Source organism: Magallana gigas, chromosome 4 (genome assembly GCF_963853765.1).
Source record: "Magallana gigas chromosome 4, xbMagGiga1.1, whole genome shotgun sequence".
Classification (NCBI taxonomy): Eukaryota; Metazoa; Mollusca; class Bivalvia; order Ostreida; family Ostreidae; genus Magallana; species Magallana gigas.
In genome coordinates this window covers 45,676,167-45,698,971 of record NC_088856.1, presented here as the reverse complement: position 1 = coordinate 45,698,971, position 22,805 = coordinate 45,676,167, and the positions used below count along the sequence as shown (strand labels likewise).

General features: G+C 34.2%; 1 protein-coding gene across 3 annotated transcripts; it reads left to right on the top strand.

The window, feature by feature from the left end:
* Window positions 1–665: 665 nt before the first annotated feature.
* LOC105340992 (uncharacterized) lies at window positions 666–21,963 on the top strand. Of its 3 annotated transcripts, none has more exons than XM_034451681.2 (18): window positions 666–813; window positions 1,507–1,715; window positions 2,123–2,270; window positions 2,533–2,625; window positions 2,761–2,791; window positions 3,803–3,857; window positions 4,349–5,224; window positions 8,256–8,496; window positions 8,863–9,047; window positions 10,304–10,378; window positions 10,772–10,828; window positions 11,477–11,535; window positions 12,975–13,005; window positions 15,373–15,448; window positions 15,913–16,850; window positions 17,071–18,425; window positions 19,525–19,580; window positions 20,294–21,963. In XM_034451681.2, the coding sequence occupies exons 2-18, from the start codon at window positions 1,596–1,598 to the stop codon at window positions 20,359–20,361; spliced, it is 4,464 nt and encodes a 1,487-aa protein (XP_034307572.2). In that variant the 5' UTR covers window positions 666–813; window positions 1,507–1,595; the 3' UTR covers window positions 20,362–21,963. The 3 variants fall into 3 exon arrangements, with proteins under 3 accessions (XP_034307572.2, XP_034307571.2, XP_065938648.1); XM_034451680.2 differs by having other exon boundaries at window positions 677–825; XM_066082576.1 differs by lacking the exon at window positions 666–813 and adding an exon at window positions 992–1,096.
* The last annotated feature ends 842 nt before the right edge of the window (window positions 21,964–22,805 follow it).

Below are 22,805 nucleotides of genomic sequence, written 5' to 3'. Positions count from 1 at the left end.
ACTCCGAAATGATATGTTTTGAAATTGACGCGCTGCTATTTACTTTGCCTGTAAGTTTCTATGGTGTTGTTGTATGTTTATCGTGACGTCAATAATTTGTTTACTTATATTGTGATGTCATAATCGTTCCTTTCCCCCGCATCACGTTTTCTGCCGGTTTTCTAAAAGTCATGAAGCAGGAATGCTAAAAAAAGAAATAGATGTATAGATTTAAAAATATATATCTATCAAGAAAAAAATACGCAGAAACTAGGCCTTAAAGACATTTACATTGAGATTTACATTGAGACGGTTTGAATCACGTAATCTACATGTACTTGTAATTACCCCCCCCCCCCCCCCCCCCCCGAAACATAGGCGCTCCATCTAATCGAGTGTATAAAAAGTAATCCATACACTATAAGAACAATAAAGGAAGATATTTTTAGATGGGAATTTTATAGTTAGAGATGAAAATTTTTTGTACATCGATTTAGATTGGAAGTGCCTAATATATATACATGTACGTAAGTGTGTGTTAAAAATGGAATACATATTTTATTTTTAGAAAAAGATCCAACAGGCTTGTGTGATTTTTCAATATATCTGTGCATAAAATGACAATGTTAATGTTGCGTTTCCGTTCATAAACTTAAATTGCATTAAGTTTTGCACTTTGAAACCACAAATAGCAATAAAACACCGGAAATGAAATTCTTTCCTTTACGGTTCTTCATTTAGGAGAACTTCCGGGTCATACTGGAAATCCCCAAACCCAGTCTTAGAGACACAAAATGAAAATAAAGAAAGTGTAGACCACGGCAAGGAGGACAGGTAAATTAAACTGTATGTCACACGCTGAGATATTATAAAGATTTATATTTTAATATGTTAGCTAATTAATTTAAATGCGATTTCTTGTTAGAAGATTGGCGAACACGTGCGTTACATGTTTTAGTCAGTTCTAGGAATTAAAGACTCAAATAAAAAAATCAATAGTAGAAAAAAATGAACTATCGATTCAATTTTTTTGATCATTGTATGAAATTTTTATGGGCTTTTATATTGATCTGCAAGCCCGGATACAAGTCCGTTTCTGGAACTGAAGAAGGTTGAGGTGAATAGATTCTCCCCTTTCCCACAGCAATGTATACAATTATATTAAATTCCTTTCTCTGTAAGAAAATGGGGAAGGTGACATTTCTTTTGCAAATTAGTTTTACATTCATCATTTAATTTTCATTTTAAGATGCAACATTTCAATGCAGGGATAAAAATTGGTACTTGATAATAATTGGTCCTTACGGCCAGGAATTTTCTCTATCCCGAGTTTTTGCTTCCAACACTTTTAGCTTGATATTTTGATAATAATAAATACCTTTATGCTCAAACTACGTTCATTCACTTATATGAAAAATGTCCAGATTATCTGTCTTGAAATGCAATAACTTGGGACAGAGTCACAGACTATAGATTTCAAGGTAGCGTTATCAACATTTCAAGAAGAAGATTATTTTCATCTTACAGGTGCATGTATTAAGACCCTTTGTATACATAGTGATTGTAAGAAGAACCTAGTAAGTGACCTTCAGTCTGTGTAGCGAGTGAGGTCAACCATGAAGAAGATACGCTTGTCGGACACCGACTTTGACCTCTTTGATATGGAGATATCTCCGGGGGAGTTCATATTCTTCAGTAAGCACAAAGAAGCCTTCAGATGTATGTGGAAAGAACAGGTAAGGAATGCTATAATGGTACTTTTGAATAACTTTAATTTATTTGCGATGACTTTACTTTGTGGATAAATGGTGATGAATTGCTTTAATTACTATGATTAAGTCAATATATTTTTAAGCTTAAAAACAAGAGACAAAAGAAAACTGGTTCATAGTTTGAATTACTTGCAACAACAATGTTCTTTTGATCCCTGCATAGTTTGCTGGAATGCAAATAAAGTCCATTCAAATTGGTTTTCACTACTCATATGTTGGTGGTGTGTAAGCAGCTAAATAATCTTTAATGAATTTTTTACAGACCTGCCAAAGGTGTGCAGTCTTCACTGTAAAATTCATGGCTTGAAATTCTTTAACATGTTTAATATTACAAGTAATAAGTAATAAAACTGCTGGATTTCTAATTTCAGGGAGTGACATTTTGGAAAAAGTTTACCATAACCTTTCGCAGTTTTACCAATCGGCATGGCGTGATCAAGGAAATCTCCAACAACTCTCCTAAGTTCGAGGATTTCATAGACCAAGCATTCATTTTTATTCATGAAAACTTTGTAGAAGGTTAGTTTGATTGATTGATTTCAGTTTGTATTCTTTTTATTAGCTCACCTGAGCTGAAAGCTCAAGTGACCGATGTGGCCGATGGGCCTCTTATTATTATTTCATTCAGCATATCCAGTTCTGTTAGAGGAAGGTGAGCAGCTTATTTTAAGTTTCTGATAATGTGTTTATATTAAGGATGGTTTGGAAGGGGGGAGATTGTGATGTACTAAGTTTTTTTTAAAAAGATTTAATGGAACATTTTCATCTGTGTAATTTTCAGGCAGAGAGGGAAAAGCCAGAAGCTTCATTGATGACATCGCTAAACTGGCCCAGAATCGAGAAAGATTCAAAGATTTAGATTCAAAATCATTTGGCAAGTGTATATCCTTTATACTTAGAAAAGTTAAGCCTCTTTTCAAGAGGTCTACTTGGTGAATAGTGTTTTTGTGGTTTAATTTTTTCTGATAGCCAGTCATACGAATATTTGACTTTTATTTTATTTTTTTAGCCAAAGATCCATTCTACTTGAGAGATACAAGGTATGTAATGTGTTATTGAAATGAATGATTCAAATACAGTTACGAATTTCTTTTAAGGGGATTGGATGGTTGTGGCCATATTTAGACTACTGTAAAATCCTAATTAAATGCAAGGAATATATCTCGCTTCAAGCTTGTCTCACGAATTTTAAAATCTCGCTTTTAATTTTCGAACATATGTAAACTACATGAAACTATGATAAAATTTTGGCATTTGCAATTTTATGTTCTCGCGATTTGATGGGAAATGGTTGAATTTCGGAATTAAGTACTCGCATAAAATAAGGAATCTACAGTATTTTGAAAAGAAGAGCTTTGTGTAAAGATTTAAGAAAACAATAAAGTTAAAAATTTATGAAACTTAAAACTTATAATTACTAAATAAGGCAAAAATATAATTATTATTTTTTTGGAATTGCCTCCCGCCTCATTGAAATATCCCCTGCTGAAAAACTTTTATTAGCAAAAAATAAAGAATTTTGTTTTTATTTGGAGATTTTTATTTTTTACAAGTTTTTAATTAGTTAAATTTTTGAAAAAATTGGAAAAAAAAATCCCTATATTTCTCCTGGGTCTAGAAACCCCAGGCGGCAATTCCAAACAAACATTTTTTAAGGGTGGCCCAATACTTGATAGCTAAAAATATCAGGTCTAAAAGAGTTAAGGTTGATCTGTTTTATAGGGTCATATGTTGACCACTCCATCCTTTCAATTCTACCACAGATATGGTATTGTGGTTTCATTAATTTTCGTGGGTATCAATTTTCGTGGATTTTCTGAAAACCAATAGTTTCAAGGATACGTAATTTCGTGGCCAATGATCCTATCAATACAAAATGTTAGTTGAAATTGAACTTCAATGAACATTAAATTTCGTGGATCAACTTAACAACGAAATCCGCGAAAATTGGTATTCAACGAAAATTGATGAAAGCAGAGTATTGTGACATTCTCTGAGGAAATAATAAGCATGGACCTTTTTCTCCATCTGAGTTCTAATTTTATTTTCAGGGATCTATTCAGGAGATTCTTTGGTCCACCAGATCAAAAAAGTTCCTATCTAAAGGTATGAGTTTCATTAATTCCTATCTCAGCTATATAGGTCTCAAAGTTGACTCGGAAATGTGAATTATAAATGATATATTCGTCATAAAGACGGTTCCACTTTGTCTTTTCAACATCCCCAATATTTTGAATTTAAAACATACATGCTTATATGTATCTGGATATGAAGAATCTTGGCTATAAAGAAATAATGAATTTCAAGTCCCAAGGAGTTACCTTTTTAACATTTTTAACAGATTTATGTAAAAGTGAAAATAAGATTTTTAATGATTATTGTTATTATAACCAGTGCTGTTATTATAGCATCTTCTATATCATCATGGGGATTCCTACCTCAGAATTTTACACCTGCACATGCCTTGAAAAATGAAAAATGAATATCCTTACATGTTCTTTTTTAAGTTTACCATGTATCTTTTATATGAAGAAATTTATCAGAGAATTTTCCAAGTACAGGTATTGCTAAACTAAGCACTTTTTGTTGCTTTGAAGGTTTATGTGGTCAGCCCCATTTATTTACGATTTGGTGGATCGGCAATTCGATGTTTGAGGCGATGGTTGGATGCTCCAACTTTGGACGAGGGCGACGAGTCTTATTGGGTTCCGTCGGAAATCCTAATTAATGGAAACGGTAACAAATGCAGCAATGTGATCATGTGTGAAAAATGCCTGGACGATTGCAGCACCAAATATTTTCATGAAAAATTTAACGGCAAAAGAAACGGTCCAAGTTTTGTTAGCTACTGGAGACTAGGGGATCCGCGTTTTAATGACGAAAAAAATCCTCTTTATGCCCCCTTCATGGACGAGTTGTCGGATTGGAGAGATTCACTGACTGGGGATAATTTTCGAGACTTTTTGCATTACGCTAAGTTTGCATATGGCTCAGATTCAGACAAGTGTCAGGAGTGCTTGATCTTGAGTAGCCGGAAAGGTGACCCTATGGACAGCATTTCAGTTGCAGAGTGCAAAGCCGAGGGGCATAAAAAGAAGAAAAAGCGCAAGAAGAAAAACAAGGCAAAACTGGCAGGTATTGATGTGGATAATGAGATCGATGATCTGGTGGCGCACATCGAGGGTGAAAAAGAACTGGTCCACATGCCACAGTCTACGGTGGCCGGAGCAAGATGGCCGCAATCAGTAGTGCCACTTCAACAAGAGGAAGAGAGTGTTAATAACAGCCCCAGCCCGAAAAAGAAAAAAAATTCAGCCGATACGATCAAGTCCCTTGAAGACTATAGGGCTGGTATGATGCAGGCCAGAGAGGATTTACCAAAAAATAGCCGGTTTGGTGGATATAGAGCTCGTTTAATTGAAAACGAGGCTACAGGAGAACGAGAGCTGACAATAACTGTTCAAGCCTTAAAGGTAAGTTAATTAGTGTCATTTATGTACCACATGTAATCTGTAAGTTATAACCTAATTGCTTCACCTCCACAGATACAGTACTGACTGTTCATTTCATTTTCCATATTTGTAATTCTTTTAATGACAAGATATGGGCTTTACGAGGCCGTTTATTTGTTTGACTGAAATTGTAGGGTCAAGGGCATTGGTAGGGTCAAAGTTAATTTATGGAGCCAAGGTCATGGATGAGGTCAAAAGCAATTATATAGTGTCAAGGTCGTTGATGAGTTCAAAGTTAAAATAATATTTTCCTCCCTTGAATTTATTATTTTTTAACAAACATCTTGTTTCTACAGCATTTATAAGTTGTTTTTTTTTGTTGCTATAAAAACCATATGAATGAGAGCATTGATAAATAGAAGCCAAGAAACCTTTATTGATTATCTGGTATTCTATCAAAACTTAATCATGATGGCACATTGAAAATTCAGTACATATCAAACCATCAGTTCAATATCTTATGATCATGACCAATCTCAAAGTTGTAGGTTTATTGATTTTCAACAAGATGAATTTCATCAAAAATTAGTTAGTTCAGATTGATTGAAAAAGTTATGCAGGTTTAATTCGGTGCTGAAATAATTAATTTTTTTCTGTGAAGCTTTGCATTGACCTTGATCAATACAGCTGGTGACTATGAATGATTTATTATTTAAGTTTGAAGTTAATTTCCGCCATTACCAGTACACCAGTACTCAAATGAAGCCCTGTGCAATCAGTTCAAGCAATATTTTCAAATAAATCTGCTGAACAGTAATATTTACTTTCTATAGAGCAGTGAAATTTCTTTAAATAGTGTTAGCAGTATATATTCAACTTTAAAATTTATGGTTGTATAACTACTAGGTAATTTCAAGGCTATTTTACAACATGAAAATAACCATTACAACAACAAAAAATTTATATTAATTTCATGAAAATTTCAAAAAGAGATTTTTTTTACCAAACCTGAGAGATGATCTCTTTGAATCTGCCCACAGAATCTGTTCTCTGAATTATCCATAGAATAAGATTCTGTATCTGACAGTATCAGTCTGTAATCACGATCTCATGCTGTTGGTAATCGTTGCTTCTTAACTGACAACTGAAGGAGTCCATTGCCTTTGAAGCCTGAAATATTAGAATCATGGCACAGAGTTCATGTAAGGTCTGCAGCATGTTCTAGAAAATCCTGATTAATTGATTATAATGGGTACCGGTAATAATCCTAGTGGATTATGGCTTAATTCAAATTATCATATTGTACAGTCTACAAACCAGCCTCTATCTTTGAATTTTTCATGATTTTTAAGATTTAATGATAACTGATTAGGGAGGCAGGGCTTTTTAATTCTCTGTAGTAATCGGGGTCCGCTGTTTGTTTACATATTCCTAAAATCTAAGAAGAATGTCCATGGTTTTTCTCTGCATGCATGGTGATAATTGCATGAAGTTCATTACTGTAAGGAATCGGGGACACCTGCTCACTGCTTACGTGGGAGCCAATGTTGATTCATAAATACTAGTAGCCATTCGCAATGATATTAGTTTTCTTATTACCAATATATCGGCATAAGGGCATGTAATCCCTTTCTCATTTGTTACTCTCGATTGCACTCCTAGCACCCATGATCGATGTGTAGTATTTCTTATGTTGCCATAGTATTTACCAGTATGTTTTACTGGTTTGGTACATTTTGAGTTCATTTGTGTACATAATGCATTAACCGGTGTAATTCATGTTCCTTTTCTTTTTTTGTCAGGACATTCACAACCTTAATCATGTTCATAGGACTTTGCATACTGTGGAATCATTAGATTTCGTGGTGGCTCAATTTGAAATTCATGGAATTTGTGGTTACATTTCGATCATCCACGAATTAACATCCTCCACGAATTAATAAATTAAGGCAATGAAGTCATATTTCCTTGTGAAGGTATACGAGAATACACGAAATTACGTCCCCACGAACCTGTAAAATTAAAGCAATCCACGAAAATTGGCCCCCACAAATTTTAATGATTCCATCGTTTTATACATTTTAAATTTCATTGCAACTTAGTAAATGATAACAATGTAGGTTGTGTGTCCATACTAGCTGCAAGTGGGGTCTGTACTGCAAATTACTTTGAACTGTAAAGAGATCAGAGGCTTTCATAAGGGCTAAAGTAATAGGGGTGGATCCAAGAGAAATATGATGGACAACAAGGATGAATCTCCTCCTTAAAGGAGGCATGTTCAGCAGAAAATCAGCCTTTAAGTTTTATTTAGGGTCATGTAGGACATATAGCTTAAATATGGAAAAATAACATCTAAGAAACAGTACAGAACAAAAATAAAGCCCAGAAACCGATTAACCAATATATTTCTTGATTTTTTTTTAAATACATGTACTAATAGTACTTTGAGCCATCTGATTTTCCAAGTTTTCCCAACACATGTTTATTTTTCCAACATTGATTGTAACCACCCTGGACATAGTCCTAAAATTGGATTTATGGAGGAAAATTGTTTCAACTCTTGAATAGACAGTCATGTAATAATGTAACATTGCAGTTAGTTTATTTTGACCAACAAAAAAACTGAACTTTATTTATTTTACAACGATTATTTATTCTACAACTTATATAAATATCTCTCGTTGGCACGGGTGTTAGCGCGAGGGGGTCATTGGTGTGGGAAGAAGCCAGAGTACCCGGAGAGAACCCACGTGTCCAAGCGGGCGACCGCTATACCTTATCACATACAACCACTGTCGATCACGGGGATCAAACTCGGGTCGCAGCGGTGACAAGCGAGTGCATTGTCCACTACGCTACTTGGACACCCCTGACCAACAGTTGAAGTTGTTTATAAAATTAAAAAAAAAAACCCTGGGTATTAATAAATAACTGATTTAGGGTATCTGTAACAACTGCTTGTGTCATAATGTTTCTTGATTAAAAAAAATGATGTAATGAATTTCTGGCTTGATCAAAAATTAATATTATCAATTAATGAATTTAATCTCAGGGTGAGGAGGGCCGATCTCCAAGACCAAGGGTGGTCATTTCTCAGAACTGCTTCCCCCTTAGCGCTCAGATGATCCGGAAACATCTGGATAACCTTCCGGACCATATGGAGTGGTACGAGGGGGACTGCTGGTGTGCCAGTGTGCTGAACTACTCCGCGGAGGAGAAGGAAAATCCCAGTAATTTCACCATCAAAGTTACGGGCCCTGACGAAGACATCGCGAAGAGAACCATGTTTAAACGTAGGTGTCGTCATGCTAATTACTAGTATTTTTACTGTGTATACATGATGTTGGACTGCAAAGTCACCACAAAAAAATTTGTAAAATGTGCTCTAACTTTAGAACCCATTTTCAGTGCGATGCCTCTTTGTAAAATGCTTTAAGACATATTTTCAGTGCTGTTCTGTGAAGCTGCCATTTTGTACAATGCCCTATGACACAATACAGCGCTGTTCTACATGTACAAGATTTCCATTTTGTTATATACTATCCGATACGTTACAGTGCTGTTTTACATGATTTCCATTTTGTTAAATACTATCCGATACGTTACAGCGCTGTTTCACATGATTTCCATTTTGTTCAATACTCTCCGATACCTTACAGTGCTGTTTTATGTGGGGAGGCGTAAGACCCGCCCGTGCCCGGGCTGGGTGATGGAGGAGGATGATGTGGTCGCCTGTATCCTCCCAGACGACTGTCCCCCCCAGGTCGGGCTGACCATTGTCATCATCAAGGGCTTCAACTTCCAGGACAGACTCACAGACCAAGAGAAACAATCCATGATTAAGGCAAGATTTTACAGGCATTCATTGTTGGGTTTTCCCTCTATCAAAATTATTTATTTACAGTTTTCAGTGTAAGGTTTGATTTTGAAATGCACAGTATAATAAATTCTAGAGATGGGACGATCCACCAATGCACCAGTGCATCACGGTATTTATTTTGACGATATTTGGATCGATACATTTACCATTAATACAATGATACCTAAGCAAACTTTTTTTTACTTTCCAAAAATATCCAAGCTTCATATATCGGCTATTTTTAGTCGCGCGCCTAATATGAAAGTACAAAGATGGCGGAAAACCTCACAAAATTGTCAAAACTGTTAGGAAGCTAAATCTGGAGTGTGGAAACTTTTTGGATTACTTGTGTATGAAAAAGTAGTGTATATCAGACTAAAGTACTTTGTAAATTGTGCAACGCTCATTTTAAATATATCAAAATAACTTTGGACATGCGGTACTACATCAACAGATTGAATACATTTTTAACCCTTATTCATGTTTTCATTTAGTTGCAATGTATCGTGATATATATCATACCGCATCTCATGTATCATGATATATGTACCGAATCGAAAGTACAGTATCGTCCCAGCCCTAATAAATTCAAGTGACATATTGTTTTGGTGCAAGAGGAGTTTGCATAATTAAAAGAATTGAGAATCGATATTTAAACTATGTCAGTATTCTCACATTTATTTAATTGTACAATTGCTGAAAATTATGTAAAATTAATTAATAAGGAGTTTCTCTTTGAATATTATGACATGATTTTAAATTTCCATCGAGGCGTGATCAAATTTATGATAAAGCCCTTTGGGCTTTATTGGGTTTGACCACACCCTAACCAAAATTATCACCTCATAATACTCAAAGAATGATTCCTTATTCCGTAAGAAATACTGACCAATAACAGGGCTTTTGTCTGTTCACTTGTGTAACTGATGAGTTTCTGTTAAGTTAAAAGAATGCTGACTTGAAGTATCAACTCATATACAACATGAAGATTTTCCAATTTAAGGATAGGTTTTTCCAGTAAGGAGAAGTTCAGGTTTCTTCTGTAGTTTTTTTTTTGCAGGTTTTATTTTTTCCTTTTTACATTGTTTAAAAAAAAGAAATTAACCACAGTAATCATATTTTATGGATTCAGCAATTCCCTTCAAAGCACCCAAAAATGCTGAATAATTCAGAATTAACTTGATGTATTAAAAAAATCTTGACTTATGACATAACCTGAAGAGATTGTAATGAACTTTCAGGGAGAAGATGTCGCTAAACAGCCAGAGAGAGTGTTGATGACCATCAAAGGCGAAAACATCAAACGACTGATGAATGTTGGTAGTTTAAGGACAATTTTGTTTGTTGTTTAATAATACAGTGAAACTCATTTTCAAATTGTATAAACATTGATATTATAGTGAAATCTCAGATACAGCGAAATTTTGTGGCATTCCCAGGCAAAACTTTAAAGTTAACAAATTCTTGCAAAAATTTACGGTTACAACAAATCATGTTGCAAATTTTAAAATTTAAAAGAGAATTGCTCTACTAGACATTGAATATAGGCTAAGTAAGATGGCAAATTATGTAAAAAGCCATGAGAAGAATTACAGTATCTTGTAATAGAAATTTTGTTCTATAGAACTTTATTAACAAATAGTAAGCATATTATGGATTGGATTTTCATGCTATACATAATATATAATTTCTGTTTTTTCTCTCCACAGGATGAAAATGGAAGGGAAGTCTTCAGAATGTTACTGGACTTATCTAATTATGGCAATGTAAGCTTTGATTCAGATTATATTGTAACAGATCGAGGCTCTGTAAATTGGATAAAGACCTCAGATGGGAGCAGGCTAAAAGGGCTGGGTTGTTAAAGAGATATGGCATTTGAATTCATTCCATAACTTCCCAATCAATATGAATAATACTGGGCTGGGGCAGTTTATGTTTTATAAACTTTAAAATGTTTTATTAAAAAGCTTATTAATAAACTGCCCCAACCCAGTTTATATAAGATTAGTGTAGATTTAGTAGCTATTGAATTCATTCCTTATAATTTATTTCTCTGATATTGATTGTAGAAAAAAACCTCATTTAACCTTTAATTTAATTACGTTTAGCAGATTGATACGTTGACAAAGCCACAAACTTAAGGCAACATTCTTTACATGATATAAACTATTTTTTCACCCAATGAAAGAGCACTTTTCTGCCAAAATTAAACTTTATTTTGATAAAAAGAGAGAAAAGGGGTTGAAGATTGTTTTAATGATGAGGATAGTTGGCTGCATAGAGATAATTTTAGGTCCAGTCATATTTTGAGTCTGTTGGGAATTCTTGGGGAATTCTTGGGGATACCTAGCTTGCTCATCAAAATTTAAGGACGAGAATTGGAGGTTGAAATAGATCTTTTGTTTTCTCTACAGGAGTTAGCCAAATCAAATCCGGAGGGAAATCCGAGTTCATTCCAGCCAACATCATACATGTAAGTAGTTAACAAAATCAAGGCAGAAGGAACGGGTTAGCAATGAGAATGAAGTTTGTTGCACTGTAAACGTTTTTTTTGGAATGCCAAAAATTTTTTGCGAAATTTACAACCGCCTCGTCGTGGTGAATCTTTACTGTACAGGTGTTGGTATGATAACAACATGAGTGTGAATAAGGCTTGGTCATGAAAAATAAGTCGCTGTGAACCAGTTTATTTATCTGGTAAATTATGAAATGAAAGTTGTAGCGAATAAAACGTGGTTTACAGTAGTCATAGAAATAGGTTTTGATAGATGCAGTTTTAGGAGATGATTTTAATGTTGTCCAACAGTGTTGAAAATCAACATGCATAGATTTCTTTAGTATTCAACAAATTTGAAATTATCATACTCGGGCACTTCGACGAATTTTAATGAAACGGGTAAAATTGTTTAAGTAGTTTCAAATACTTTGCTTAGCTTTCTTGTGCTTATCATGTGCAATTTTGTCACAAAGTGCAACTGTTTTCCTCGTATTTTGTTCCAACTTTGTCATAGTTGTAGTTATATATTAATTTTACGCTGGAATCATTTTTATTTGTGGGGGCCAATGTTAAGGCAGAGACATCAATAATGTAGATTGGCAACTCCGCCATTAGCGTGTTTTGTTGTTGAAAAATGGTACGGGACCAACCTTACTTTGAGAACTACATTTTAGTGAACTGACATAATGATCTGAAAATCTTTAATGAAAAGTGTGCATATGTTTTAGACATTTTTGAAACAAAAAATTGAAAAATGAGATTGATATATAGAAAATATATTGGCCAGCTATAAAACATCTGCAAAATCTCAGACGACGGGTAGCCAACTGCCTCCTAAAACTCCTCTTTTAATATTGTTTATATGACATAAACTCATGAAAATATAATATTTTGAATGTTTTGGTAATAGGTTCTAGCTGTTTATATTTTGATATAATTGTTTATTAGAAAGATATACTGATTTAAACTGGGAACACTTTACAATAGGGACTGCGGGATTTCGTGAGAATTCGATCAGCTGCCAATCTCTGTTATTTATGTCTCGATCTGGTTAAGGGTAGCCAAAATTTTCCTAATTCGTGAGGACGTGCAAATGCTAGACTAACTATTTGTACGTTCATGGGGATGTAAATTTGTGGGGAAGGGTTTTCCACGAAAGTTACGAACATTGGTCCCCCATGAACAATGATGTTTTTACAGTACAGTAAAACACGGTTATAGCAAACACGCTTAAATTGAAATGACGCTTACAGCGAAGTGAATTTCATTCCCCAAGTCTTTATTTCATGTTGTAAACTTGACGGATATAACGAATTACGCTTATAACGAAGTTAAATTGGCCGTCCCTGGGACTTCGTTATAAGCGTGTTTTACTGTTTCAGTACCTTTAATCTAGGACCTATCTTTTATTGCAGAATTGATCAAAACGTGGTTCGAGCAAGTTCAGTAAGTATTTTTTTTTTTTATTACACATTTTATGACATTTTAAGGAAATATTATATATATCTATAGCAATAAAATTGTTTTGTTTCCCTTTTAAGGAGATAACAAATTAATATTTATAAAATTGATACATTGATTATTTGATACATTATCGAATATCAAGAAATTTTCCGGATAATCCAAGTTTTGCTTATTTTGTGATCACTTTTATTGATGGCAAAATATTTCACACACAAATTATAGCTGCTTTTGACACTATAAAAAAGAATGACAAACACAAATGAAACTAGATACGACCTCGTTACGAGTAACGAGTAGGTCTTCCGTCCGATTTTTTTTTTTTTTTAGATAAAATGATACCATGAGATATCGATACAATTTCAAAATTACCCCCCCCCCCCCCCCCCAAAATTTGAAGATAAAGAATAAAAACCCTAATTACGTCAGACATGGGCCTGATGATGACTCTTTCAAACCGATAATGTAGAGATCAACAACTTTGATTTTTATAATGCATAACAAAATATTTATCGTTTTCAAGTTATTCGTAATAGAATTTACGAGTCTCTTGGTCCCTAATTAAAGGGGCCAGCCCCTTTTTCTTGATTTTATTGGATAGGACTTTTGATTCTCTACTACTTTTGTTCTATATGTCTTGTCAAAATATCAACTGATAAAAAGATACTGATCAAACATATGGAAATTTTGATTCGAAATCTGTACCCCATTTTTGTGCCTAAGCGAGCTCCAAGGAATAGCGCCACTGGTGCAAAACAACTAAATAGTGCACAACTTCAAACCATGCTCTACCTATCCTGAAAATTTCAAAGTCATATCTCTTATAGTTTCTGAGATCAACTCTGCACAAAATTGGTCGTAAAAAATTACAAAATCGACCGTAAATCCGGACCGGAAGTGACGACGACAAAAAATTCAAAAACATATAAAATTCAGATAATTTCCCATCATCTGTGAAAAAATTGTTCAGATCGGTTGAGTAGTTTTCGAGAAATCGCGTGCACAAAATTTGGGAAAAAAAAAAAAAATAAACAGTACGAAAACAATAAGGTCTTCCGTTGGAAACGGAAGACCTTAAAAAGCTACACATTTTCCCAATTTTCCCAAACTTTGTGACAGGCGGAAAAAGTGGATACTGTAAAATGAGAAAATTTGGCGTATACATATTAAAGGTGATAATGATTTAATAAAACAATAAAATTAAACTAATTAATAAGTTTATGGACAGAGCTTAATTGATTACCCTGTAACACTGTTTAACTATGTATATATACACACAGAATCAACTGTCCGATATTAAAGGGGCATGGTCACGATTTTGGTCAAATTTCATTTTTCTGTTTTTATTATTTGCAATGCTTTAGGAATGCATTTCTAATGATCAAATGAAATTTGGGTGCCAGTCTTTGAGTTTTAAGCAAGATACAGGACTCACAATTTTTCGTCATGTAAACAAGGCTCGTGCCCTGTTTTTGTTTACAAAGGTTCAATATACCAGTAAAAAATCTTCTTAAAGCTGGTTTGTCTATCTTATTATTCATTTAAAGCATAAATAAACAGTTCCTAACGATTAATACATTTATTTTAGACATTCCAAATGAAAACAAACCCTTTGTTTACATAGTGAAGAATTGTAAGCTTTGTAACTCGCTTATAACTCATCAAATGACACTCAAATTTTGGTTGCCTATTAAAAATGCCTTACTGAAGCATTGTAAACATTAAAATCGAAAAAATAATTTTTGACCAAAATCGTGACCATGCCCCTTTAAGTAAAAGCACACGTAAGGACTGAAGTTTTCAAAATTGAAAAAAATGAATACAAATGGAATCTGTTGGCGCACTACTAATTTTAGAGCTCAAGAGCTATAGCCCCAAAGCACTAAAATTTGTAGTGTGCCATATTTTCTCGTTTTACAGTATACTGTATATGATACACTTCTGTAACGACACATAATTGTATGGTAGTCCTCTGGTGCCAACTACTGTAGATTCATTATTTTACGCGAGTACTTAATTCCGCGATTCAAAGATTTTCCATCTAATCGCCAGAACATTAAGTCGCAAATGCCAAAAATTTGTCATAGTTTCATGTAGTTTAAATGTGTCCGGAAAATTAAAAGCGAGATTTTAGAATTTGTGAGACAGGCTCCTCATGATTTTACGTGGATATTAATTTCTTGCAATTAATTAGGAATTTACAGTACTGGAAATCTGGTATATGGTGTTATACATCCAAAGTTTTGAGATAGAAAGTTCCTTGTTCTGTGTTCCATAGACGTGTTGTTCATGTAATTCAACAGTCAGCATAGTAATGATTTTATTATTTATAATTGATATGTATATTTATAGGAGCCCCCTGTCTGGAGTCAAATTGAAAAAGAACCAGAAACGTTTGAGCTCTTTTTCAAAATACCCAAGGAAAATGGTAAACTTTTCATTCATTCTTTGTTTTTTTGCAATTGATTCTTTATCAGAAATATTTTTCCCTCGATGTCTCAAATACTCAGATATCTTGAAGGTTTTTAAACAGTATACAGTTGTTGACACGGGTTGAGGGCAACAGTTGTTCTGTCGTACCGGCTAGCAAACTGTTGCTGAAGGCCGCGGGCAACAGTTTGCGAGCTGGTCCGACAGATCAACTGTTGCCCGAGACACAGTCAACAACTGTTTTGTTATACCCCTTCTAATCAATAACATGTTTTCACAGAATGTGACGTCACCGGTCAACAGTCTTTTTTAACAGTCAAAATGCTGGACTTTTTTTCATATAGAGTTATATAGTAACTGTTTTACAGGGGTATAACAATCCCATCTATTTCAAGATAATAAAGTTTGACAGTTTATTGGAAGACAATATCTTGGTTCACTGAAATTTTTTATCCTTAACAGAGGAAGGTCTCCAGTCTATAGGTTTTGAAACTGTTAACCATGGATTCTTTGACAAAGAACCCATGAACAACATAATGCCACGGGAAAGAGTGTTCTGCCTGAGGTGTAAAAAAAACAGGAGACTTTGTCAGTGTCGAGCCTTCAAGAGGTTCATCGAGCTCGACCGATGCGGAATGAAAGCATTTCAGATGTCACAAGGAGAAGACATGGATCTACGAGTCGGGGCCAGCGACAGGAAACCAGTTTTTGAAGAGGTTTTGTTCAAGGAGTTTGAGAATCACGCGAAATTAAAAGAAAAACACAAGCAGAGGCTGAAGGAAATCACAGCCAAAATGCACAGCGTGGAAGAAGTGAACGAGGCAAGGGAGGAATTGTACGATTTAATCAACAACGTTATGATAGAGGAAGATTTACAGGAAATAGTGTTTCAGAATGATGAGGAAGTGACAAGGGATTCAGAAAGAGCTGCTGGGTTTGGAAATGGTTGTAAAGTGAATGGTGTTAATGATATCGCTGCAAAGAAAGGGAAAGTTGAAAAAGAAAGAAATGTTAAAGTGAATGACAAGAATGAAGATAAATTGAAAGGAGATAGACCAAAAGATACGACAACACAGAGGAAGAAAGGAAAGGATTCAGAAAATCAAAAGAATGAATTAAGTCATGATATAAGGAAATCATTAGAGAAATCTGGAAATGAGAGAAAAGTGAAAGAGAAAGAATACAGTGTAGCAAAAGGGAAAATCTGTGGGAAGTCACAGGTGAAAGTTGAGGGCAAAAAATCAAAAGTTAAATTGACTGAAAAGGGTGCTGTGGACAATGCTAAGGCAAAAAGAAATGAAGGAAGGGAGGATTCAGATAAGAGTGGAATATTGGGAATGGAAGGAGTAGGCCTCGATACCATATACAACGATGATGATGATGATGATGACGACGAATGGGTAATTATAGTTATTTCTATTTAAAAAATGCTGAGAATTTTTATCTCTATCTATTTAAAAAAAAAAAGATTCTAAACCTTTTTATTATAATAAATCATCATCAATTTGTGTTTCCTACACAAAATGTGCATAAAATATTTACACTATATTTAATGTTTTCATTGAAAATTATTTCACACCTCTTTACCCTTACATAAATGTAGTTTCGTTTATTGAATAGGAGACTGAGGAAAGCACTGAAACCGAGTCAGCTGATGAGGAACTCGGCCATTGTTTTGTTGAAAAAAAAGCTACATCAAAGACTGATAAGAATCATGACTACAGCATTAAGAACCAAAGCGCTGGACATGAGGGACTGGGTAGGGTTCCTTCTGAAGCAGAAGTGGGAAGTCCTGCTAAATTAATGGAACAATCAGATGTACCAGGGCTTGAGGTCAAGGTCAGTGTTGAAAATGGGGCTACTAGGACAGAGGAGGTCAAGGTTGAAAAAGAGGCTACTAGGACAGAGGAATTCAAGGTCAAGGTTGAAATTGAGGCTACTAAAACAGAGGAGGTCAAGGTCAAGGTTGAAAGTGATGTTGCAAAGACAGATGAGGCCAAAAATCAATGGAATAAGAACATAGGTCAGGGTGAAGGTCATGTAGTAGAACAGTCAAGTCTGCTGATGAATGATAAACCCACCATGTTGGAAAAAAGAAATGAAAACAGGGAGTGCCAAGAGAAGTTGACTGCAGGTCATGAACAGGTTTCCATAGACCAGGATTACAAAGAATCACTCTTATCAGGCCAAGAGAGTTCAGAAGAGATACCAAAAGAAAATGGACTTGTTATAGGGGATCATGGTAAACCATCTTCCACAGAGAATGGAGAATTAGAACAAGGCCAGGAAAAGCTGGAGAAAAATGTACAAAATTTGAGATGTAAGGAGGAGGAAGAAGAGGAGAAATCAAAAATCTCAACTGATATCCAGCAACCTAAAGAGGAGGAGAAATCAGAAACTTCAAATGACAGCAAGCAACCCAAAGAGGAACAAGAGAAATCTGCAACTTCATCTGACATCAAGGATCCTAAAGTAGAAGAAGAATTGACAATCTCAACTGACATCAAGCAACCTGAAGAGAAGGAGGAAGAGAAATCAGATACTTCAAATGACATTCAGCAACCCAGTGGGGAGGAGAAATCAACTGACATCAAGGATCCCAGAGTAGAAGAAGAATCAGCAACAACAAATGACATCAAGCAACCCAAAGAGGAGGAAGAAGAAGAGAAATCAGATACTTCAAATGACAGTAAGGAAAACAAAAGAGAAGAAGAGAAATCAGCAACTTCATCTGACATCAAGGAACCTGAGGCAATAAAAGGAGACAAATCAAACTTTGAACCAGTAAACAGTTCAATTAATGGTGGACCTGACCTTGAAAATAAAAATAAGGAAGACTCCAACAGCAAAGGAGAAATCCCTCACCCTCTGGAACCCAACCCTGAACAATGCGAGAAATCCAACAGGAGCTTAAAAAGGTGTTCATGTTGTGGATCTGAGGAGCCAGCCCCCAAAGCCTACAAAAAGTGCCTCAAGTAAGACCATTATCTGCTTAAGGTGCCTCACTACACCTAGAAATAGTTTCTCAAATCAGCAGAAAATTACTTGATTATGATAGAAAGCATGATGGATAAGAAGTATATATATCAAATAGGCAAAAAAAATGTGCAATTTTACATCTTGTGACGTAGTGTCTTAAAAAGTAAAATTTTGGGTGTAGTGAGTACCTTAAATGTAGCACTCTCCCTTTTTATCTATTTTTTTTTGGTTGAGAAAAGTCAGATAAAACAACCAGAGAGGGCTACATTATTACAGCTATAGTAAGACCAATTGTAAAGTCTCTCAGTCGAATGTTTCTGTACACATACTGTTAAGTGATAAAATGAAATAAAAGATTGTTCAAATTAGAATCCCAATGTAAATTAATACTTACATATACCAATTCATAAGATGAATTGTTTTTTTTGTTGGATTTGCCTAATTAACAGTGCAAAAAAAATTTAAGTATTCATGTATTTAGATATATTTACAGTCATGTAGCTCAAAAAAAGATGTGAAGAAAACTCTGTATATGATACAGTAAAACATGCTTATAAGGAAGTGCCAGGGATGGGCAATTTTCCTTTGTTATAAGCTTAATTCCTTATATCCATTAAAGCAATATGAGCTGTATTTTTTAGACTTTTATTTTGCTGCAAAACCCTGCTAGTATGATAAGTCTGCATATAACTTAAACTTTTATGATAAGATTTGAAAAAATCATTAATTTTTTTTCAAAGGAAATATTTCTCTTCTAAGGAACATAGCAAATCAATTTTTGTACAGGACGACAATAATTCAATTTTGCTCCAACTAAGGCTTCTTAACGGCCTTTTTCACAAAAATATGGCTAACAGAAATTTAAAAACCATTATATTTTTGTCATTTTAGTAGAAAAGAACATTTTAGTAGAAAAAAAAATCAACATGAAAAATGCAGCTCATATTGCTTTAAGTTAACAACATCAAATAAAGTCACGGGGAATAAAAATTCCTTCACTTTAAGCGTCAATTCATTACAAGCGTGTTAGCTATAACACTGTTTTGCTGTACTGACATGGCCCGTCTTTAATCCACGTATTCTGTTCGGTTGTAGGTGTAAGCTGGAAGGAATCTCTAGTGCAAGGTATTACTGTGGGAAAGTGTGTCAGAGTAAGTATAAATACATAATGCTGAATATTCTTATCAAGTTATCAAGGGAGAAAGATTTAGTAAAACTTCGTAACAGCTAACAAACTTATAGAAAAATAACAATTTTAAGATCATAGTGGATTTTTTTTCCTCAATGCTTTAGTTTTTGATCTTCTGTGCATGAAGGTGGATGGTCGAAGTTTTTCACATTAAATCTGTCTAAAGATTTCAGACACCAGTGTTTCTCATTTACCATAATCTATTAGTTGAAATAAATCCTAGCTTTGAGATTTGAAAACTATTCTTTTAATTATTTTAGTACAAAACTCTCCCTCTGAGTCCCTCTGAGTTTTTGTGTGCCATAAATAACTTTTGAAAGTGTAAGGAACTGTTGCTCAGAGGTTGTCAGTCCACATTTTTTCAGACCTGGAGCTACATTGTATAGACCTGCACTTACTTTTTGTTACCCCCAAAATTTTCCGGGGTAGCATCCGACCTAAATGATTGTAGCAAATGACAGTTTCAAGTTTTGTAGGCTTTTTGTAGCAATTGACAGTTGTAGGTTTTGTAGGCTTTTTGTAGCAATTGACAGTTGTAAGTTTTGTAGGCTTTTTGTAGCAATTGACAGTTGTAAGTTTTGTAGACTTTTTCTTCTAGTTCCTCATTTTAACTAATAAAGCAGTTCCATCGGAGTTGCATTGTTTACTAAATAAAAGTGACTTTTTATATTTCAGCTTCTGATTGGAGAGTTCGTCACAAAGAAGAGCACAAGAAAAACTTGTTGGATCGAGTTCTCCAGTGAATTGTGCAGTAGATTTTCTAACACAATACTTAAGACTTACCGTACATGCATCAAAATTTAAGGACAATTTTTTTGCGATTCCAATTTCTTTTTTCAAAAGGAGATCTGGGATGATTTTGGTTTTTACTCCAGAAGTTTGAATTTTAACTATAAACTAGACTTTGACCCGTGCGTGCACGGGTTGACATTGCATATCGGACACTTACGAATAGGTACATCGACACAGTTTATTATTGAAATTTGCATAACAAAGCTATAAGCCTGCAATAATGGTATTAATTTCACTACACTTTCCTTAGTTTGGTAAATCTAACTGTGTCTCGGGAAAGGCACTCCCCACAGTTAGAATGCATCCGTTATACCCGTAATGTAGCAGAAAATTGCAGAATCGCTCCGGAACGATTATGGAGAAAGTTAATGAAGTTGCCTTGAAAATAACAGTCAAATTCATCACAACAAACCTTTTTCAGACTGCAAATACCTTTTATCTAAAAATTTTAATCCACAGAATGGAAGAATTCAACACCTTTTCACCAATGTACACGTATTCTCTTTGTAAAACTGGGTCCGTAGGACATTATTCATTTTTACGATAAAACATATTCTATCTTCACTCTAACAAATATAATGTAACTTTTTCGCATGTAATCAAATATTTTTTGTCATCACGAAGACAAAAGTAATTAAGTAGTTACATGTACTTGAAATGTATATTTGTTATTTTATACTTTCTCTCATAAGAAATCATTAATATATATATGAACAGAATACATAGCAAAAGTCCAATGAAAATTTACCCGTATATGTATTATCATTTCTGCAGATGTGATATTGTGGAAACGTAAACTAAAGATCCCGTTAGCGTGAATGTATTGCGCAAGTGCAAGATTGTAAAATCCGAAAAATCCAAGTGATTTCCGGGAATTTTTGAGGAATTTTCGTTGATTATTAATTAGCGAAGCTTAACTGAGAAAAAATAAAAACAAATTGGTAATCTGCAAGTACCAATTATGTTTAAAATATATAAAACAAAAGACAGTATTCTTCCGATTTCTCGGTATTAAAGACAAAAAATTCGAGTCTATTATTTTAATATAGTAGTATAGATAAGAAGAATTTGAAGTGTTAAACATGTCATTTGATTATAATTATGTATGTTTTAAATGATAAATTTTTTTTATGTTAACCTTAATAATACATTTTGGACATAGGAGATTGCAGTAGCAGTGTTTCTACATGTGTATTGAAATTCATTTGTAGTAACTGTTCTATATTCTATTTTCTGTGTTTTTTTATCAATTATTTGAGTATGATTTTTTTTTATTTACAAGAAAAATATTCCAGTATTAACAACTTTTTGTATTCAAGAGCTGATATAGCAAATGTAAAATACGGTAGATTCACTTGCTCAAAGTGGCTTAATATATGTAACATAAATAATGAAAAAAGTTTTACTAATTTGTCATTTTTGTTGAAGTAAAATATACTGAGATGGTTCTCTACTTGTATATGCCTTTCAGTACTGTACTCACTGTCCTTTCATTACTGTTGACATTCCACTCAATCAGTTTTGAATTTGGAATAAATCATTCTTTGATATCATTTTACGCTTCTGTTTTCTGTACATATAATCGCCAGACACCGATAGTCAGACCACAGGCATCGGACGTTAATATACATTTTTTTTTCATAATAAAAGTGTATCTCTGTATCGGGGGTATAGTATAAATCTTTTATTACTTAAAGAATGTATAACGATGTGCCTGTGGGTCAGACATGGATTTTAAAAAATTACTAATGACCTTTTCCGAATAGCTCTTTTATATTTTTATCCTTGAATAAAAAAAAAATAAATCGTGTAAATGCTTACGCATGCATCTAAATTACGTAATTATGATGATTTATTTGTGTAATATATGCAAAGAAAAGGTTGCGTCCTCTCATAAAATAACGGTAAGAAATTCACGAAAACGAGAAAAATTCAATCAGTTGACCCGCGGTCCGACTCGGCCAATTTCAACTCGGCACAGCATCGTTGGATGAGGGTCTTTCAAGTTTGTTCAAATAGAGGACCAGTCCCCACCTTCACCAACTTTCCTCAAGTCAATACTCAGCCTCAAGTCGTAGTTTTTACCTCAAATGTAAACACTTTTCTGTTAAGGATTTGAGTTGAGAACGTAGTTGAGTGATTTGAAAATTTTGGTGACGGTAGAGCCAGGCCTTCTTTAAAGTGAAATATTGGGGGGAAAGAATTGAAGTAAATGTGGGGTGTTTTTTGCAAATCTCTTAGCAAATAACCTGTAATATCTCTGAAGTTTTACATAATCTACAGTGGCAGATCTGCCACCTCTTGTCAGATGAATATGTCGACTTGTCAGATATTTATGTCAACTTGTCAGATACTTATGTCAACTGATCTTTATGTCAACTTAACCGATCTTTAT